Source organism: Cyprinus carpio, chromosome B15, assembly GCF_018340385.1.
Source record: "Cyprinus carpio isolate SPL01 chromosome B15, ASM1834038v1, whole genome shotgun sequence".
Taxonomy (NCBI): domain Eukaryota; kingdom Metazoa; phylum Chordata; class Actinopteri; order Cypriniformes; family Cyprinidae; genus Cyprinus; species Cyprinus carpio.
In genome coordinates, this window is record NC_056611.1 from 5,760,997 (window position 1) to 5,780,420 (window position 19,424).

General features: G+C 38.9%; 1 protein-coding gene and 1 pseudogene across 1 annotated transcript; one reads left to right on the top strand and one right to left on the bottom strand.

Annotated features, from left to right (window-relative positions):
- The first annotated feature begins 350 nt into the window (after nucleotides 1–350).
- On the top strand, nucleotides 351–10,179 carry LOC109113742 (annotated as a pseudogene).
- A 5,645-nt stretch (nucleotides 10,180–15,824) lies between these two features.
- LOC109062804 lies at nucleotides 15,825–17,550 on the bottom strand. The gene is made up of 3 exons (XM_042740027.1): nucleotides 17,448–17,550; nucleotides 16,780–17,060; nucleotides 15,825–16,607 (listed from the first exon to the last, which is right to left on the bottom strand). Exons 1-3 carry the CDS (start codon nucleotides 17,548–17,550, stop codon nucleotides 15,945–15,947), a joined length of 1,047 nt encoding a protein of 348 aa, XP_042595961.1. The 3' UTR covers nucleotides 15,825–15,944.
- Between the last annotated feature and the right edge of the window lie 1,874 nt (nucleotides 17,551–19,424).

Here is a 19,424-nt window from a genome sequence, read left to right on the forward strand (position 1 = left end):
TTCAGTCATCACTTTCCAAAACCAATCTCTGCTCATAGAATCCAAACCCAATTAAGTTTGCTCTTGTGGTATCCCTGTTCCGAAGCATGCAACCACTGAAAGTTTTTCCTCAAAAGTCTGTAGTCCCTGCCAGTTATCCTTTAACCAGTTTCCCTCTGGGCTTTTGTTATCTATCCGCCATTTGGTCTCTGAGTGGGAAATACCAGATGAAGAGAGCTAAATCATTAAAACAAACTCGTTTCCCATGCCAAGGTTAAGCTCACTCCAAGTTTAGCCAATCCCCTGAGACTTTTTTCCAACCAACATAACTGCCACCTTCCTCATCGTTGCATTATAAAGCATGAGCCATTGTGCCGAAAGACTTTCCTTGGCGAATGGAATTCATTTCACAGCACATTCTTGTATAAAACAGAATGGCAGCTCTGGGATTGGAGATATTAGGGGTCACCCTAGCTGTGTTCGGTTGGATTGTAGGCATCGTGTCTTGCGCTTTGCCTATGTGGAAGGTCACGGCTTTCATCGGGGTTAACATCGTAACTGCGCAGACCATATGGGAGGGAATCTGGATGAACTGTGTGGTGCAAAGCACTGGCCAGATGCAGTGCAAAGTCTACGACTCCATGCTAGCACTCAGCTCAGACCTGCAGGCGGCCAGGGCTCTGTGTGTGATTGCCATTGTGATGGGAGTACTGGGACTTCTGCTCTCCATTGTGGGGCCAAGTGCACTAACTGCCTAGAGGAGGAGCGGGCCAAAGCCAGAGTCATGATCGTCCGCTGGAGTCACCTTCATCTCTGCGCTGCCGGTCATGCACTTGATCCCTGTATGCTGGTCTGCTCACAGTATCATCAGATCCTTCTACGACCCCATAATCATAGAGGCACAAAAGAGGGAGATTGGTACGTCTCTTTATTACCTTGGATGGGCATGTAGTGCCCCTTCTGCTGATTGGAGGGGGGATTCTCTGCTGCAGCTGCCCCCCGCAGGAGGAGAAGAACTAGGTACGTGTCCACCCAGCAGGATGGTTTACTCATCTACCTCCGCTGCACGGTCTGTACCACCCGCTGCTTTGACAAACGAGACTATGTGTAAACAAACATACTCTTTTTTGTGTTGCAACTCTGTTCATATGTGTCCTGAACAGAGAACGTGATGATATAGCACAAGACAGTGTGTGTTTCTGTACAGTGAGTTCTGCTGTTTTGCCATTTCATTTGTTACCAAGTTTATGCAAGCAGTTTCGAAGAATTGCAAGTATTATATTATTACTAAAAATAAGCACATGCAAAAGTATGTTCATAGCCACGTGTGTATTGATATCGAGAATGTCCTTTTTTGTATTGTGTTACCGATACCTAAAATTTCAGTGTTTTAAGTATGTTTTTGTAACTTTCCATTACATGCATCTATTTGATGTATAGCTTCACGTTCTATCAAGACTTGTAGTCTAATTGTGCCACATTAACTTTAAAACACGTTAATTCATTAAAAAAAATACAAATTAATTTGTTTCTACGTTCCATGATTTTTGGGTCCTAATTGGTTTAATTTATTAACTCTTTCCCCACTTTTTTTTTTTTTTTTTTTTTGAAGTTGCAAGCTATTTTCAGCATTTGTGATCATTTTCACAAACATTTAGTGACACCCAGAATATTTTATTGTATGAATATATGAACATGCATTATGTAAAATGAAAGAACAGAGTCTCTGCTTTAAAAAAAAAAAAAAAAACTACCTTCCTGCAATTTTTAATCAATATATGAATGTGAGTAATTTTCATTAAATAATCAAAAAGCTGAGAAAATCATGTTTTTATTCAAATCTTCATCTGGATCAGATCAACAACCCAAAGCTTCACAGTCCTAAACCACTTCCTCTGTCGACATTTCTTTTGGTACATTAAGCAGTTTTGTTTTGTATGTAATGTTTGATGATCGTGTTAGCTAACATGTGCATAAGAAGGGTGACCAAACGTGCCATTTTCCCAGGACACGTCCTGGCCAGGATTTCTATATTGCCTAAAATATCCACGTTTTGGCTTAGTTTGCGCTGCGCAGATCAATTGCTGTATGGCAAAGTACCGTGAGAGCTCTAGAGACCAGACGGCTTCTTGTGTTTTTGAATTGTTCTCACAGTACTTTGATGTCATACACCGATCGGTATGCTCAGTGCTGCTTCAGGTCGAACACTAATATGTACACGATTTTTCATCGCTTTGACCATTCTCTGTAGATCCCACTTTCTCAAGCACCACGATTGGTCAATTACGTACAATGTCTGCATGTTATGGTCAAATAATCATTACACCTTCATTAAGTATGAAAACAGGAAACCAAATCCAAAACCTGGATATTTTAGGCAATATAGAAATCCTGGCCAGGACATGTGCTGGGAAAATGGCACGTTTGGTCACCCTATGCATAAGCAATGCTTTTATCATGTGTTTCTGCTTATTTTTCGCTTGTTTATGGATCCAGAAAACCAGTGCTAATTTAGAAGATCTGAACAGCTCCCCCTACTGTCTAACAGTGAAAACATGGATTGGCAGAAAATTCTGTCAGCAGTGGGGAAAGAGTTAACATAAAACTGATTTGTCTCAGAAAATGTCTTTGAAAATGCACTGAACGAACATACTGTGCCATCTTTGTTGAGTTGTCCATGGAAAACAATGAAGAACACAGAGTTAAAAGAAACTTTCATAACCTCAATAATGAGGTGATGAGTTGAATCAGCTGTCACTAGGCCTAGTCATTCACCTGTTATCAAGGTCTACTCGCTCTCTGCACAAGAATCTTGTCTTTGTCAGGGCCCTAATCTAAGCCAGTCCTAGACAATAGGCCTATTTCAGGGATGAAGATGAGGCATTGAGTCATGGAATGAACAAAAACAGAAACATCTCAGAAGAGGAGCCTGAACCTGCTTATGGGCCTTTGAGAACATCTAAGCATCTTCAAGCATCTTTAGGACTGCAACTTTGATACTGTTGAGTATCATGCAATCTATAAAATACAGTCAAGGCTAAAAATATTGGCCCCTTTGGTAAATATGATCAAAAATGTGAAAATTAATATGCATTGTTAATCCTTTTGGTCTTTTATTTAAAAAATTCACAAAAATGTATCCTTTCATTGTAAAATAAGAATTTAAAATGGGGGAAATATCATTATGAAATAAGTGTTTTTCTCTTGTTTTTCACACATTGGCCCCAATTAAAAGCCCCCTTTTATTCAAAACTTTTTGAAACCTCCATTTGCCAGTTTAACAGGTCTAAATTTTCTCCTATAATGCCTAATGAGGTTAGAGAACACCTGACAAGAGATCAGAGACCATTCCTCCATCCAGAATCACTCCAGACCCTTTAGATTCCCAGCTCCATGTTAGTGCTTCTCTCTCTTCAGTTCACTCCTCTCAGTTTCCGTAGGGTTCAGGTCAGAGGACTGGAATGGCTATAGCAGAAGCTTGGTTTTGAGTTCAGTGACCCATTTCTGTGTTGTTTTTGAGGTTTGTGTTTGGGTTATCGTATGGTTGGAAGATCCAAACATGGCCCATTATAAGATTTCTAACAGAGTCAGTCACTTACTGATTTTTTATCTGTGTCTAAACAAGATGTCCAGAACCTCCAGCAGAAATATAGGCCCACAACATCAAAAATACAGCAGTATATTTCATTGTACACATGGGGTACTTTTTTTCTCTGTGTTCACCAAACCCATCTTGAATGTTTGCTGCTAAAAAGCTCATTTTTTAGTTTCATCTGATCATAGAAGCCATCCCCATTTAAAGTTCCAGTCATGGCTGATAACTAAATATGCTTTAGTTTGTTTTTGAATGCGCTAGGAGAATTTTTCTTGAAACCCTCCCAAACAACATGTGGTGATGTAGGTTCTGTTTGACAATTTTTTTAAAGGTTTTCTGAACCCGAGACTTAACTATTTTCTGCAATTCTCCAGATGTGACCCTTGGAGAGTCTTTAGATACTCAAACTCTCCTTCTCACCACACATTAGGACGATATAGACCCATGTCCTCTTCCAGGCAGTTTTGTAACATTTTCTGTTGGTTGGAAACTCTTAAATTTGCCCTGATGGTGGAAATGGGAATTTTTCACTGCTCTAGTTCTTTTTCTTAAAGCCACTTCACTTCACCAATTTGTGAAGCTCAATTATCTTTTGGCTGCACATCAGAAACATATTTCTTTGGTTTTTCTCATTGTGATGGATGATTAATGGAATTTGGGCTTTGTTTTCCCCTCCTCTTTATATTTCTGTGAAACAAGAAGCCAGAGCTGGATGATTTCATGTTTATAATCATGCTGGAGTGCTCAAAATTGTGAATATGAATGGGAATATACTTCAGAGATATTTTACTCATAAGAATTTATAGGGGGGCTAATAATTGTGACCAACGAGTATTTGAGAAAAACATTCATTTCATAATGATATTTCCCCTCCGTTTTAAAGTCTTATTATCCAACAAAAGGATACATTTTTGTGATTTTTTTAAATAAAAGACCAAAAGGATTAACAATGCAGATGAATTTTCACAGCCTTTTTTGATCATATTTACCAAGGGGGCCTATATTTTTGGCCTCGACTGTATAAGACATAACTTGCAATGCATTAACACATTAGCTGATGTGTGTCTAAATACAGAAGGAAGGAAACACGATGCATTAGGAGCCAGGGGGTGAAAACCTTTAAACAGGAGGAAGATGTCCAAATTTTTCTTATTTCGTAGAATTTTTTTTTTTCTCCATTTAGTACTGCCCTTTGGAAGCAACAGAAGATACTTGCATGTTTCCCGGAACATAAATTTAAATACAATTACCTTGATCTTCAAATTCTAAAAGTTTTCACCCCCGGCTCTAAACTAAAAGTGTAATTTAAGTTCTTTTCGGGGTTATCAGGACAAAATGCCTCATACCGCGTATACGCGTTAATCGACTCCAGAGGGTTAATGCATTGTGTTTCCTTCTCAAGCACCAGTGAATGTTTGAACCTTTTTTAATAGTTGTGTTTGAGTCCCTCATTTTTCCTCAGTGTGAAAAGATGGATCTCAAAGTCATACAGTCATTGCTGGAAAGGGTTCAAATATGCAAAAGAATGGGGGGTTCCCAAACTTTCGCACACCCACTGTATGTTTAAAAATAAATCTATTTTTCTTAAGGGTGACCATCTTCCCCCATATATGTTGTGTATATATATATATATATATATATATATATATATATATATATATATATAATATATATATATATATATATATATATATATATACAGGTCCTTCTCAAAAAATTTAGCATATTGTGAAAAAGTTCATTTTATATTTTCCATAATGTAATGATAAAAAAATTAAACTTTCATATATTTTAGATTCATTGCGCACCAACTGAAATATTTTCAGGTCTTTTATTGTTTTAATACTGATGATTTTGGCATACAGCTCATGAAAACCCCAAATTACTATCTCAAAAAAATTAGCATATCATGAAAAGGTTCTCTAAACGAGCTATTAACCTAATCATCTGAATTAACTAATTAACTCTAAACACCTGCAAAAGATTCCTGAGGCTTTTAAAAAACTCCCAGCCTGGTTCATTACTCAAAACCGCAATCATGGGTAAGACTGCCGACCTGACACCCTCAAGCGAGAGGGTAAGACACAGAAAGAAATTTCTGAACGAATAGGCTGTTCCCAGAGTGCTGTATCAAAGCACCTCAGTGGGAAGTCTGTGGGAAGGAAAAAGTGTGGCAAAAAACGCTGCACAATGAGAAGAGGTGACTGGACCCTGAGGAAGCTTGTGGAGAAGGAACGATTCCCAGACCTTGGGGGACCTGCGGAAGCAGTGGACTGAGTCTGGAGTAGAAACATCCAGAGCCACCGTGCACAGGCATGTGCTGTGCTTTTGAACCAGAAACAGCGGCAGAAGCGCCTGACCTGGGCTACAGAGAAGCAGCACTGGACTGTTGCTCAGTGGTCCAAAGTACTTTTTTTTTGAAAGAAATTCGGATGAAAGCAAATTTTGCATGTCACTCGGAAATCAAGGTGCCAGAGTCTGGAGGAAGACTGGGGAGAAGGAAATGCCAAAATGCCTGAAGTCCAGTGTCAAGTACCCACAGTCAGTGATGGTCTGGGGTGCCATGTCAGCTGCTGGTGTTGGTCCACTGTGTTTTATCAAGGGCAGGGTCAATGCAGCTAGCTATCAGGAGATTTTCTAGCACTTCATGCTTCTATCTGCTGAAAAGCTTTATGGGGATGAAGATTTCGTTTTTCAGCACGACCTGGCACCTGCTCACAGTGCCAAAACCACTGGTAAATGGTTTTACTGACCATGGTATTACTGTGCTCAATTGGGCCTGCCAACTCTCCTGACCTGAACCCCATAGAGAATCTGTGGGATATTGTGAAGAGAAAGTTGAGAGACGCAAGACCCAACACTCTGGATGAGCTTAAGGCCACTATCGAAGCATCCTGGGCCTCCATAACACCTCAGCAGTGCCACAGGCTGATTGCCTCCATGCCACGCCGCACTGAAGCAGTCATTTCTGCAAAAGGATTCCCGACCAAGTATTGAGTGCATAACTGAACATAATTATTTGAAGGTTGACTTTTTTTGTATTAAAAACAATTTTCTTTTATTGGTCGGATGAAGTATGCTAATTTTTTGAGATAGGAATTTTGGGTTTTCATGAGCTGTATGCCAAAATCATAAGTATTAAAACAATAAAAGACCTGAAATATTTCAGTTGGTGTGCAATGAATCTAAAATATATGAAAGTTTAATTTTTATCATTACATTATGGAAAATAATGAACTTTTTCACAATATGCTAATTTTTTGAGAAGGACCTGTATATATATGTTCTATTGTAGGTAATTTTGTCTAATCAATTAATGCTTAATTAGTGCTTTTTTAAATAATAAACTCATACACTTATATATTTAACAAATAATAATAATATAATAATAAAGAAAAAAAAAACAGAGTCATATCTGGTGCACAACAGTAAAGTCTGTGTAAAAAAAAAATTCTGTGGGAGGGAGCTGGTGGGATGCCGAGCCACGGTGGAGATGAGGGAGTTAAGAGCCAAGGCGGAGCCGATGGGTTGGAGGTCCGAGGTGGAGTCCAGGACTCGCAGGCTGGAAGCGGAGACAGGGGATCCTCATGCCAAGGCGGAGCTGGAGACTGGAAGTCCCGAGGCGGACCAGAGCGCCCAGATGGCGCTGACTGAGGGTGAGCCGAAGGACAGGCACCAGCGGAGATGGAGCAGAGGTACTGACTTGTCTAGGAGGAGGCGGGAGAGGGAGGCTGGAAAGGAACACAGGAGGATCAGGGCTGGATGGAACCAGCGGAGATGGAGCAGAGGAACTGACTGGTCTAGGAGGAGGCGGGAGAGGGAGGCTGGGAGGCAACACAAAAGGAACAGAAAGTCCATGACTGTGACATAAGCAAATTGAGGGAACAAAAGAGTAATTGTGTGCACATTTTAGTACATCGAGGGAACCAATTAGTAAATTATATGCATGATTTATTTATTTTTTCTTGCATCTCATGTGCAGGGCTCCATAGTTCGTTATGGTTTACTACCATAAAATATGTATTATGCCGATAACATAATCGGTCCATTCAAAGATATTCAAAGCAAAATATTAAATGCTCGAAGGTCACTCTAAGAGTAACATATGCATACCATACTGACATCAGAAAGATGCGTCAGGTGAGTGTAAATTTTACTGTGCAGCTATGTAAAACATTTAAAATCAGAAAGTTTCTAAAATGAGCTAAAATGCAAGAATGAATATCTATGAAACGGTTTGCGCTATTTTCAATTATCCAGCAACTGACATCATGCTGTGAATTTACCATAGCAACGTGCTGTACCTAGCCTAATGCAACAGATGTCTGAGACACAGTAAATTAATAACATTCTCTAAAAGAAGTATTTTATGAAATTGTTTGTGTTTGGAAATCCTGGAATTTCATGACAGTGTCTGTATAAACCCTGAGTATTTGAAGGGGCAGTGTCCCTTTTTTCTTAAGGAGTTACAATATTTAATATTTAATACATTACTTCTAACATTACTCATTACTTATAAAATTACTCAGGCATATTCTGCTTTAAGTTGCAAGATGGCGCCCCCGAGGCAGACGTGTTTGCTTGCACCGCTCTTGAATTTTTTTGTTTTCTGTTTTATCTGCTAACTTACAACAGACAGGAATTACTGGACATTGCCAATTTAGCCAACCATCTTGAATTTACTGGTTTTATACCTCCGGAACTACAACACATTAGTCACTCCCAAAGTCACTCCCAAATACATAGTCTCTATTATACATAGTCTATACTTCTATTTTCATAGTCTACATTCCTACTACTGCAGCATAGTTTTTATTATTATGTTTCTTACATTGTATGTGTGTATAGTTTGTATACTGTATAGTTTATGTATGTGTGTGTGTATAGTTTTGCACTGTCTTGGCATTCACTGTGGACAGCAAAATAAGAATTGCATTACTCAGGTAAACTTGTTTTCCTCACTGGGTATATGACAATAAACACTTTGAATCCTAAGTAAATATTTTAGATCATATTGCTTTTACTTGATTTTATTTACATATGTGCCTTTGAAGTAATCCAAAAGTAATCATTAATCATTACTTGTGATACTTGGATTAAGTTACTGATAATTTTTTATTATTATTATTATTTATTTATTTTTTTTGCAGTAACCCTCCCACCCATACTTACCGCATATTCTCTGTATTAATTAAACAACTTGAAACATTTGGGAAAAAAAATAGGTGCTGGAAAATTTGCTTAATTTAAGAAAAGTCAATTATGCACAGCAGTAACCAAAACACTGTGAACTTTGCTACTGTTTATTTTCCAATCAAAAATGGCAATAATTGTCAGCAATTTGTGATTTCTGTACTAACATACTAACACAGCTCCTTATAAACATAGCCTTTAATAAAGAGATCATTACGTGGAGTATAATAAAATGACTGATCCTTTCAAAAGAACATCTTACAGTTCTTTGTTTTGTCTGTACCTTTATAAAATACATGAATGTCATTGTGCACAAGCATTGACAGCCACTACTGATGTGCAAAGAAGCTCTGTTTTGTTCTTAATTCCCAAAACATTCCAGTAATGGAGGGCAGTTTTTGTTCTGGTGTGACTTGCCCTTTCTTTGTGTAATGTCTCTATCCTGACAGACTCCTCCTCTCTACCTGATCTGGGGTATAAAGGACACTTGTTTTGTCACAGATGCACTATGTTTCCTCTGAGGCATTGGCTGAAATTAGGCTTATACTGCAGGTTCCCTCACAGCTGTCCAGTTATTTTACCAGCATCTCTGGCATTGCATAGCTGTCACAGATCCTTTAAGAAGACATGTCTTTTGGCCTGGAGCTCATAGGTATCGTGTCATGTGTTCTGGGCTGGCTTTTGGCCATCGTGGCTTGTACTCTCCCCACGTGGAGGGTCACAGCCTTCATCGGCTCCAACATCGTGACAGCTCAGATTATCTGGGATGGCCTGTGGATGTCCTGCGTGGTTCAGAGCACCGGACAGATGCAGTGTAAAGTCTATGACTCCATGCTGGCTCTCTCTCAGGATCTTCAAGCAGCTCGGGCCCTGACTGTCATATCCATCCTTCTGACGGTCTTGGCTGTACTGGTGTCCATTGGAGGAGCGAAGTGCACTAACTGCATTGAAGAAGAGTCGTCCAAAGCTAAAGTCATGATCCTAGCAGGTGTGCTGTTCATCGTAGCTGGGCTTATGCAGCTGATTCCCGTGTCCTGGTCTGCAAATAGCATCATCAGGGACTTTTACAACCCTTTGCTGCCTGATGCCCGGAGACGGGAGATGGGAGCAGCGCTCTACATCGGCTGGGCAGCAGCTGCCCTCCTGATTTTGGGGGGATCATTGCTCTGTTGCTCTTGCCCTCCAAAGGAGAAAAAGTATAACCCATCTAGGATGCCGTATCCTGCGTCTCGCTCAACTGGTGGGGGAGGCTATGACAGAAGAGACTATGTGTGAAACAAACAAAGGACAACTCTAAACTCAGTGTTGCAGTGCTCAATGCACAGGCATCATTTTCTGGAAAAAAGTGAAAATATGCCACACATTCTCCATCGTGGAGAAACATGTTTGATGCCTTTGGTCTCCATGTAAGTGCGATGTATAAAGCTCATAACTCAAAATTGCTATGAAAATGCAAACTAGGTCTGTTACGTTTAGCTGAAATCTCAATGGACCATCATTTTTAGTTAACTGAGGTGTATAAAGCTTATTTCTCATTTCTTTTAGTTTTTAGGACTAGTTGCACTAAGATTTTATGTTTGATTTCAATGTATTTTAACAGACAAGTTGACTGTGTGTTCACTATGTAGTAGAATTTAAAATATCATTATCTTTTTTTTTTAAACCATCAAACTGTGTATGATTTTAATTGTAATTTGCATTTCTTTATTATTTATATGATTTTTTCTCATCTATTTGTACAAATGGAATTGTACATTTTGTTGTACATATATCTTTGGTTCATAAACACTTCCTGATACAAATTTGTATGCTAACTTTTAAAATAACTAAACAAACTGAACTAAAAGCTGTCCCAGGGATCATTTAAGTGTGGTCCAGAATTGTGTGGGGAGGGTTTGTACTTTTGTTGTGAGCACTGAGGTGGAAAGAACAGCTGAGGAGTACATGTTTCTGTGAAGGGTAATTTTGTCCTGTAGTCTTCATATTGTAGCTAGTGTGTAGTGCGGATCAGGAACATTAAGATGTTGTACCTTTGTGTTCCAGTACAAAAATAAATGAATACATCAAGTGTGGAGTATGGATGCTTGAAATCATCTCTGTAACTCTTCCTTTATGAGGACGTAATGATGACTAGAGAAAACCTGAAACTTGAGCCATGAGGCCATGTTACCTGCAGTTAGCAGCAAAGCCAAATACACACCAGTAATCATCAGAAGATCATGTAACAAGTGCAGGTGGCAAATGGTGGCACGTAAGGGACAGAACAACAGAGAAACAGCAGAGTTACACAAATGCAATTTTCAGAGGTTTCCCCAGCAACAGCTGTACACGAAGTGGTGCTGAGCTCACAAATGGTGCTTTATCAGGAATATAACATGCAAGATTAAATGAAAATGACATCGAAAATTTAACAGACTAATTAAAGATAGTCTTCCTTCAGAAATACACTGATATAAAAACACCCGCGCCTCGTTTTGATTTTTAAATGTGCAGTACATGCTTATGTTTATTCAACGAAGCCTTTTGGAAAATCAGTCTGTTTTGATATTGTGAGCGCCACAAATAAATAAATTTATGAGAAACACATCCCACAACACAACCACCTGAGCCCAACTTCAGTCTACTCATCACCTTAACTTTAACTGCGTTTGTAGATGGCGCCATAGCCAGACTGATAAACAAACACAGACCGGAAGTTAACTTAGGGCCAGGCGCGTGCGCCCGATGAAACCGTCTATAAGTAAACTTACACTTATTCTAAGTTAGATCCACTATTGTATGATGTTGCCGTATGGCAACATATCATAAAGTACCTTAAAATTATATAATTTTTTTTCAGTTTTTTGTGTGCGGTAGAGGGTAAATAATTTGAATAAAATTTACATGCAGGGCTGCTAAAATAATTCGATTTTCACCTTTCATATATAATATGAAACATAATTCACAGGATTAAAGAGTATTATTTTACAATTAAGGGATAGGGTTAGGGTTAGGGTTAGTGCATGCTGTGTCATTTTCTTACCAATAACTGTGAATGAATAGCAGAATGATGCTAACATCACAGTAATTTACTGCTCTTGTTTTCCTGTGAATTCACATTATAGTTCTTATTAACTGTGCCACTGTGAAAAATTTAGTTCTTATAGTTGTTAATTGTTTTGAAGTCACCATAATGGTGATTAGTGACTATTATTTGTTTGGGCTCTACCTTCATATTAAAATTTCTGATCTAGTCATGTCAGAAGTGTGACAAATGAACACATTTGTTGAATTGACAAGCTGGAACATGAAATAAGCTAATTTCCTGACTTTAAGGTAGTCACACTATTCTTTCCACATAGCAATGGTCATCTGGCCCAGCTCTGGACCAAACAACCAGTTGCACTTGTAGTGCCCACACCACCTGATGAGGGGAGATGTGAATAGTTAATGAAACACAGGACATGGAGCTGCTGCTTCACCATCACAGCCTCTGTATTTTCTGAGCAGCGCGCCCCCTCCCCCAAGCAGGTGAACACTTCCCAAGGGAAAACAAAAAAAGCAATCAGTGACTCCTTCAAAGCTGAGTAGGGAACATTAATCTTCACAGATAATACATTATAAAGTGAATTCGGAAAAAATACATTCACTTGTCTTAAGTTCAGTGATAATCTAATATAATTTATTTGCTATTTTTCCTAGTTTTACACATTTATTTATAATTTTTTTTTGGACCACCACACTCTCCCCCTTCAAAAATAAATGTCGCCCTGGCATTACACCCTTCTTTTTTTCAGTTGATGTTGTTTGATACATATGCTCTAAGTTGTGTGTGTACTGTGTGCTACTGTATCTACAGTTCATTAATAAAGTTCTGTTTTGGGAAGCGCATAGTCTCTTGTCTTCCTTATAGACACTTCCTTTTCACCTTTTAATTCATTCTCTTCAGTATGCATATAAGTCTTTGTATGTGTACAAGTATACTGGCTGATACGGTGGTACTGGCGGAGTCCATCGGTTCAAGTTCTGCATCCCATATTGAATGGGCTGAAACATTCCTGGGTTTAACATGCTCTACCCGATAGCATGCCGGAGTACCAAGGTAATCAAAGGTAAATGTCTTTGGTGGTCTCCTCTCTATCATAGGCCATCTGCACCCCCATTCTCCTCCATCACCAACATCACTTAGGGCTACATGTCCATCTGCTACAACAACTGCAGGTTGTTCCTCCACCCTCATACCTTCCCTCTCATTTCATTTTCTAATTCATTGTTTCCTCCCACAGGTTGCTGATGCTGTACTACAAGTAGGTTTTCATTTTCTAATTCATTGTTTCTTCCCACAGGTTGCTGATGCTGGACCACAGGTAAGTAATAGTAGCCACATTCTTCATCTTCTTCTTCTGAATTAGGATCATGCCTTTCCATGGAGGTTGGTCCCCATGTTTTCCTCTTTGCTTTTGGCTGTAGTTGGAGCTCCAATTCCAGTGGAAGGTAATCGCACAGTAACAAGAGTTTCCGGTGTAGAACCCTTGATCTTCCTTTTCCTTGTTCCGGTTTCACTTCATAGACAGGACCATCTTCTCCCACTTGGAGAACCACAGTGAGTATCACATCCTCCCAATGATTCCGAAGCTTCCCTGTACCTCCTGTAGGTGTGAGGTTTCTAACCAGAACACGATCTCCTGGGTGCAACACCAAGCTCCTTATTTTTTCTTCGTAGATCCTTTTTTTCTCTCTGCCACCTTTTTGGTGTTTTTTGGCAATCTCGTATGCTTCCCGCATTCATTGACTCCATCTCTTTACATATTCCTTGTGGTCCTCAGCCCCTCCCTCTGGTGTCAAAAAAGAAAAAAAAAAGAAAAAAGCAAGTCTACTGGTAGTCTTGGTGAACGCCCAAACAGAAGATAGAATGTCGAAAATAAAAGTTACCATACATTGTGTACTGTTGTAGGCGAAGGTTAATTTGTTCAACGATTCCTTCCAGTTAAACTTCTGTGTTTCTGTCCAGGTCTTTTACATCTAGAGCAACGTCTGATTGAAATGTTCCACCTGCCTGTTTCCTTGCGGGTGGTATGGTGTTGTTCGCGATTCTGCATTTCCACAATTCTACTTTAACTAAGAAAGCAACTGATTTTTGAACTTGGCTCCCTGGTCATGATGAATCCTTTTGGGAAATCCAAATTTCAGTGCATAGTCATTAAAGATTCTTTCAGCAACGGTTTTGGTAGATTTCGATATGGTGGTGTAAGCTTGTGCAAACCTCGTGAAGTGATCAACTATCACCAAAATATATTCATACCCTCCTCTGCACTTGCCGAGGTGCAAAAAGTCAATGGAAACAAGATCAAATGGGTGGGTGGTGACAATATTCATGAGTGGTGCTCTAATTTCTTTACTTGACTTCTTCTGTTTAAAACAGTTACAACACTTGGTCACAACATATTCAATTTCACCCTGCATTTTTGGCCAGAAGAATCTGTCTCCAATTAAAGATATGGTCCTTTCCACTAACTATGTAGCTCCTGCAAGACACGTTGTTTGTATATTTCTGGCAGCACAGGCTGAGTTTGGATATCTGTTTTTCTGTGAAGGATTCTGTTCTGCAGCATCTCTAAACAGCGCTGTTATTACATCGCTAGTGAGAAATGTCATGTGTAGCCTTTAAGTTGCTACACTGTATAGGCTAACTGATAAAATCGTCAGGGCAGAGCTGACAACACCTTTTTGTGCAAACTGCGTGACCGTTATTACAGTTTTACTATGCAAAGTGATATGGAACTATAATGCGGTCAAGAGAGCTGCCTGGAACTACGCAGTCATGGCTCATGTGTGGCTCATGTCTGTAGTCCAGATCTGGACCTCACAAGGGCTGTCTATCTATCAATCATCTAACTATTTCTATCTATCTATCTTTCTATCTTTCTGTCTGTCTGTCTGTCTATCTATCTATCTATCTATCTATCTATCATCTGACTATTTCTATCTATCTATCTATCTATCTATCTATCTATCTATCTATCTATCTATCTATCTATCTATCTATCTATCTATCTATCTATCTATCCATCCATCCATCCATCCATCCATCCATCTATCTCTGACAGACTTTATTGCCTTCAAAATATTCAAACTTTAAGCGTTTACAGTTTTTCTCAGTCGCTTTGGAACATTTCTCGAATCATCCTTGACATTTGCAAAACAGTAAGTGCATTTCTCAAAACAACTTGTACAAATAGTAAAACACCATGGATTACCTGCAAAAGCCAGTCTCTTGCTCCAAATCCTTAGTTCATCTCTCAAAAATAAATATCTGTGTCAATGAACATGTCAGTGCCATCAGAATGACAAGTCCTTGTGTCATTGTGTAAGGATAAGACAGTCAAATTGCTTAGTCATGTTGTCAATATAACAGTGTACTCTGGAGGGATGTTCTGATGTAAACTATGGCAACATTTTGGATGACAGTTACTGTATTGAAAAGTATGCCATATGCTTATGTATGCAATATATCCATTTCAAAAGTACAAATTTACACATTATTGTATGTGGGATATTGATAAAAACAAACTACATATAATTCCAAATTACACCTCAACAGCTTTTCTCAGTCGCAACATTGCGTTTTTCACATCATCCCTAACATCCCTAATAATAAGTGCATTTCTCAGAACAATTTGTACAAACTGCAATATACAATAGATATGTTTCTAAAGCTAGTCAGTCACTAAAAATCCTTAGTACATCTCTCAAAAGTAAATATTCATGCCAACGATCATGTCAGTGCCATCAGAATGATAAGTCATTGAGTCATTGTTCACGAACAAGCTCGTCAAAATGTTTAGGCATGTTGTCAATGTAACTGTGTACTTTGACAGTATTACCAGATGTAAACTTAGGCTACAGTTTGGATGACAGTTACTGTATTGAAAATGCACAAGGCTGCACTTCTATGGCATATATCAATTTCAACAGTACCATTTACATATTACTGTATGTGGTTATTGATTGAAAGAGACACAAGAGATTTTGTTTTTCACAGCTTTTACTAGTGCTACTTTATGAAAGATAACAACAAAATAATTTACAGTAAGAAAAAGACAAGTGGCACAAAGGAAAATAAAAACTAAATTAGAAAGAAACACAGTAAACACCCCTAAGGCACAACTTTGCCCGCAGCACTGTTCTAGTGCTGTCTCTACACATCCAGACGTTCCTGTCTGTCGGCCCACATATTCTCATCCACATCACACCGGATATTTTCCCTTCCAATGCAACATGGAAATAATCTTTTGGAATACCTTATCCATCCTCTGCAGGCGTCTACTGTGATGTCCTCACATGCTGCATCCATTGCAGCCAGCAGGGTCATCTGTGTGTGTGGCTGACGATCGTACACCTTCCACCTCCATGCTGAAAAGAACTCCTCAATTGGGTTAAGGAATGGTGAATAAGGTGGGAGGAATTCTATGAGCATCCTCGGGTGGGTCACAAACCATTGCCTTATGATGTTTGATCGATGGAAACTCACATTATCACAAATGACCACATACTTTGGCAAATCCTCTCTAAATAGACCCCTCTCATCATCAGGGATGAGAGCCCTGTAGAGAGTCTCTAAAAAGTTGAGTAGATGCTGGGTGTTGTATGGCCCTATAAGGGGGATATAGGTTAGGACGCCATGCTCCGAAATAGCAGCACACATGGTGATATTTTCTCCCCTTTGGCCTGGCAAATCCACAGTAGCTCTGTGACCGATGACATTCCGACCCCGCCTTCTGCATTTGGTCAGGTTGAAGCCAGCCTCATCCACGTATACAAAGTTGTGAGAGGGTTCACTTGATTCCAACTCCATTATACGCTATATCCCAGAACACACAGTTGAATATGTTTTGGTAAGGAAGAGTGACATAAAATGTACATGTATTGCATGTTCCTTCCACAGCAATGGAAATGTGTGCAGTTTATGCTTACTGTACTATGTATCACTATAAAATGATTCTGTAAAGTAGTTACATAGATATATGTTTTACCTGTACATACTGGTACCGTAGCTCCTTAACTCTGTCCTCATTCCTTTGGAATGGTACACGGTACAGCTGTTTCATACTCATCTGGTTTCTGTGCAGCACCCTGTCGATGGTTGAGATGCTAACCGTATGGATGTTTTCAAAGACATCGTTGTCTTCTATAATGGTCCTTTGTTCCCTGAGTCTCATAGCATTGTTTGCTCGGACCATGGTGCAAATAGCCACCTCCTGTTGAGGTGTGAAAAGGCGTCCTCTGCCACCGGTTTGAGGTAATCTTGCGGGTCCTATGTGGGGACAAATGCAGTGATTCATCGCACACTTTCACATATACAAAAATTATGCAAACACACATTTTACTGTAAAACATACAGGTGGATGCATGTAAGGTGCAGTATGTATCTGCATAGAGTATATTTCTGTATGCTGTGAAATACAAGTGGACTACTGTAATATTAAGCATTATAGGAAGTAAACAGTATACTGCTTATATACAGTAACAGTGCACTGTACATTGGTGGACATACCTGTTCTCTCTTCGAAACGTTTGAACTATTGAGGACACGGTTGATCTCCCAATATTCGGCTGCACCCTTCAACCCGCTTCAGCCATAGTAAGGCCATGATTTACAACATGGTCTACAATAGTGGCTCTAATGTCATCAGATATGCGCCTATGTCCTCTTCTGCCTCTTCCTCTGTTTTGCCTTCCACCACACATCCTTGCTCCTCTTCTTCCTCCTCTTGGCTGTTGACCCTGTTCGTTTCCTGGTCCATCCATTATTGGTAAATTGCAACTCTGTGTTGTGGTCTGTCTATATATATTTCCCAATTGATTGTTCATGAGATGCACCTTTGACAACTGGTTGATTGTTGGTTGAACTAACACTTTACATTCCTCGAGTGAGGGTCAATTTCACCTGCACGATTCATCAATTCACATTTTTGTACAAAAGGTCTAATAGAAATGTGTAAAACTATGCTTGACAGTTTATGACAAATAGTTCAACAATTTTGCATGTAATGGCTTATGCAAGGAACTAATGCCTAGATGTTTTGAGGGGTAAGACTATTGCAAAGAGAACCATATAATACATTTTGAGCAACATGACATTACAAACAGATAATCAAAAAAAACACAAATAAATTAGACAAAAAAAACAACATCAACTTACAAAATCAATCGCAACTTGTTCAAAAGAATGAGAAACTGGTTTTATGATGTGTATAAATGACTAGATGATGTGGAGGTTGTACAAGTAGTTTTGAGAATTTCATTTCTGATTTGAGAAATGCACCAAAGTGACTGAGAAAAACTATAAAACTACTTTAAACTTCAAACTATTTTAAACTTAAAACTTTTTAAAACTTCTTAAACTTTTCAAACTTTTCAAACTTTCCTATCCAAACTTCTCAAAACAACCTGCTCCGGCTAAATCAAACCAACACTTTTGTCTAGTTTCTTATTTACAACGGTTTGTATGGATCCAACATTACACAATAAACCAACAACACAAAAGTGAACCAAAAACAAGTTCAATAGCACAAACAAAACCAACAAGAAAAAAAAAAAAAACAGTAAGATGCTGTTTGGAATATACTGTAATTTCACACTAAACTTTTACAGTGCACTTTCCTAATGAATCACTCTGTTATTAGGTCCAGTGGCTTGAGCTGAAATGCTTGTGTACCAGTGCTCTCTGTAATTGATCCAAATCTCGAAGTGCTTCACAGAGTTCTCTTTGTTCAATCTTGACTGTTCCCGGGGAAACTCAACTCTGTTCACAACAGTGATTCCTCTGAAACTGAGGTCACATGACTGATACTGTAGAAGGTAAGGAACGAGGGCTGCTAGACAGCCATAGTCATTGGAGGAAAGATCCTTGCTTTCTCAAAACACAGAAACATTGTGTTTGAAGTGAGGAAACTGGATGTTATTGATCACATTGTGACAACATGTTGTGAAGTATGAGTTATACGCACAAAGATGAATAAAGGTAGTAGTCTTTAGTAACCCACAAGGCAAAAGTCCACGCAGAGCAACAGTACAAACACAAGGTTAACACAGACAACACCGGACAACCAAACACAAACGGGACTGAACATGATAACATGCACACACACCTGAACATAATGACTAAATCAATAGAACCATCAGCAAGTACTATACTTCATCTGTTCAGATAGTCTCTAGCAGTTTTTGCTATAACAAAATTTGCTTTAGAAATATTTGAGCCCAACTAAAGCAAACCCTTATCTCTACAACTGTGACTTTAAACTTTATTATTTTCAATAAAACATCAACATCTTAAACCCCTGCTAATCCTTAATAAGAAGTTTTGTATGAAATAAATAATGTCAGACTGGTCTGTAATAAGTGAAGTTGCTGAGATCTAGACATCTGTTAGTGTTTAAAGTGCCTGTATTATGGATTTTGGAAAATTACCTTTCATGCAGTGTGTAACACAGCTCTAAGTGAATGAAAACATCCTGCAAACGTTTAAATCTGAAAGTGCACCATGTACAAAATTATTGTCTCTCAATAGAAAGAGTGGACTAATCATTTAAATGAGTCATTTTTAAAACGAATGCAAAGGTCACAAACGCTGCTTTATCAGGCATTACAGGCATGATGTAATGAAAATGAAATC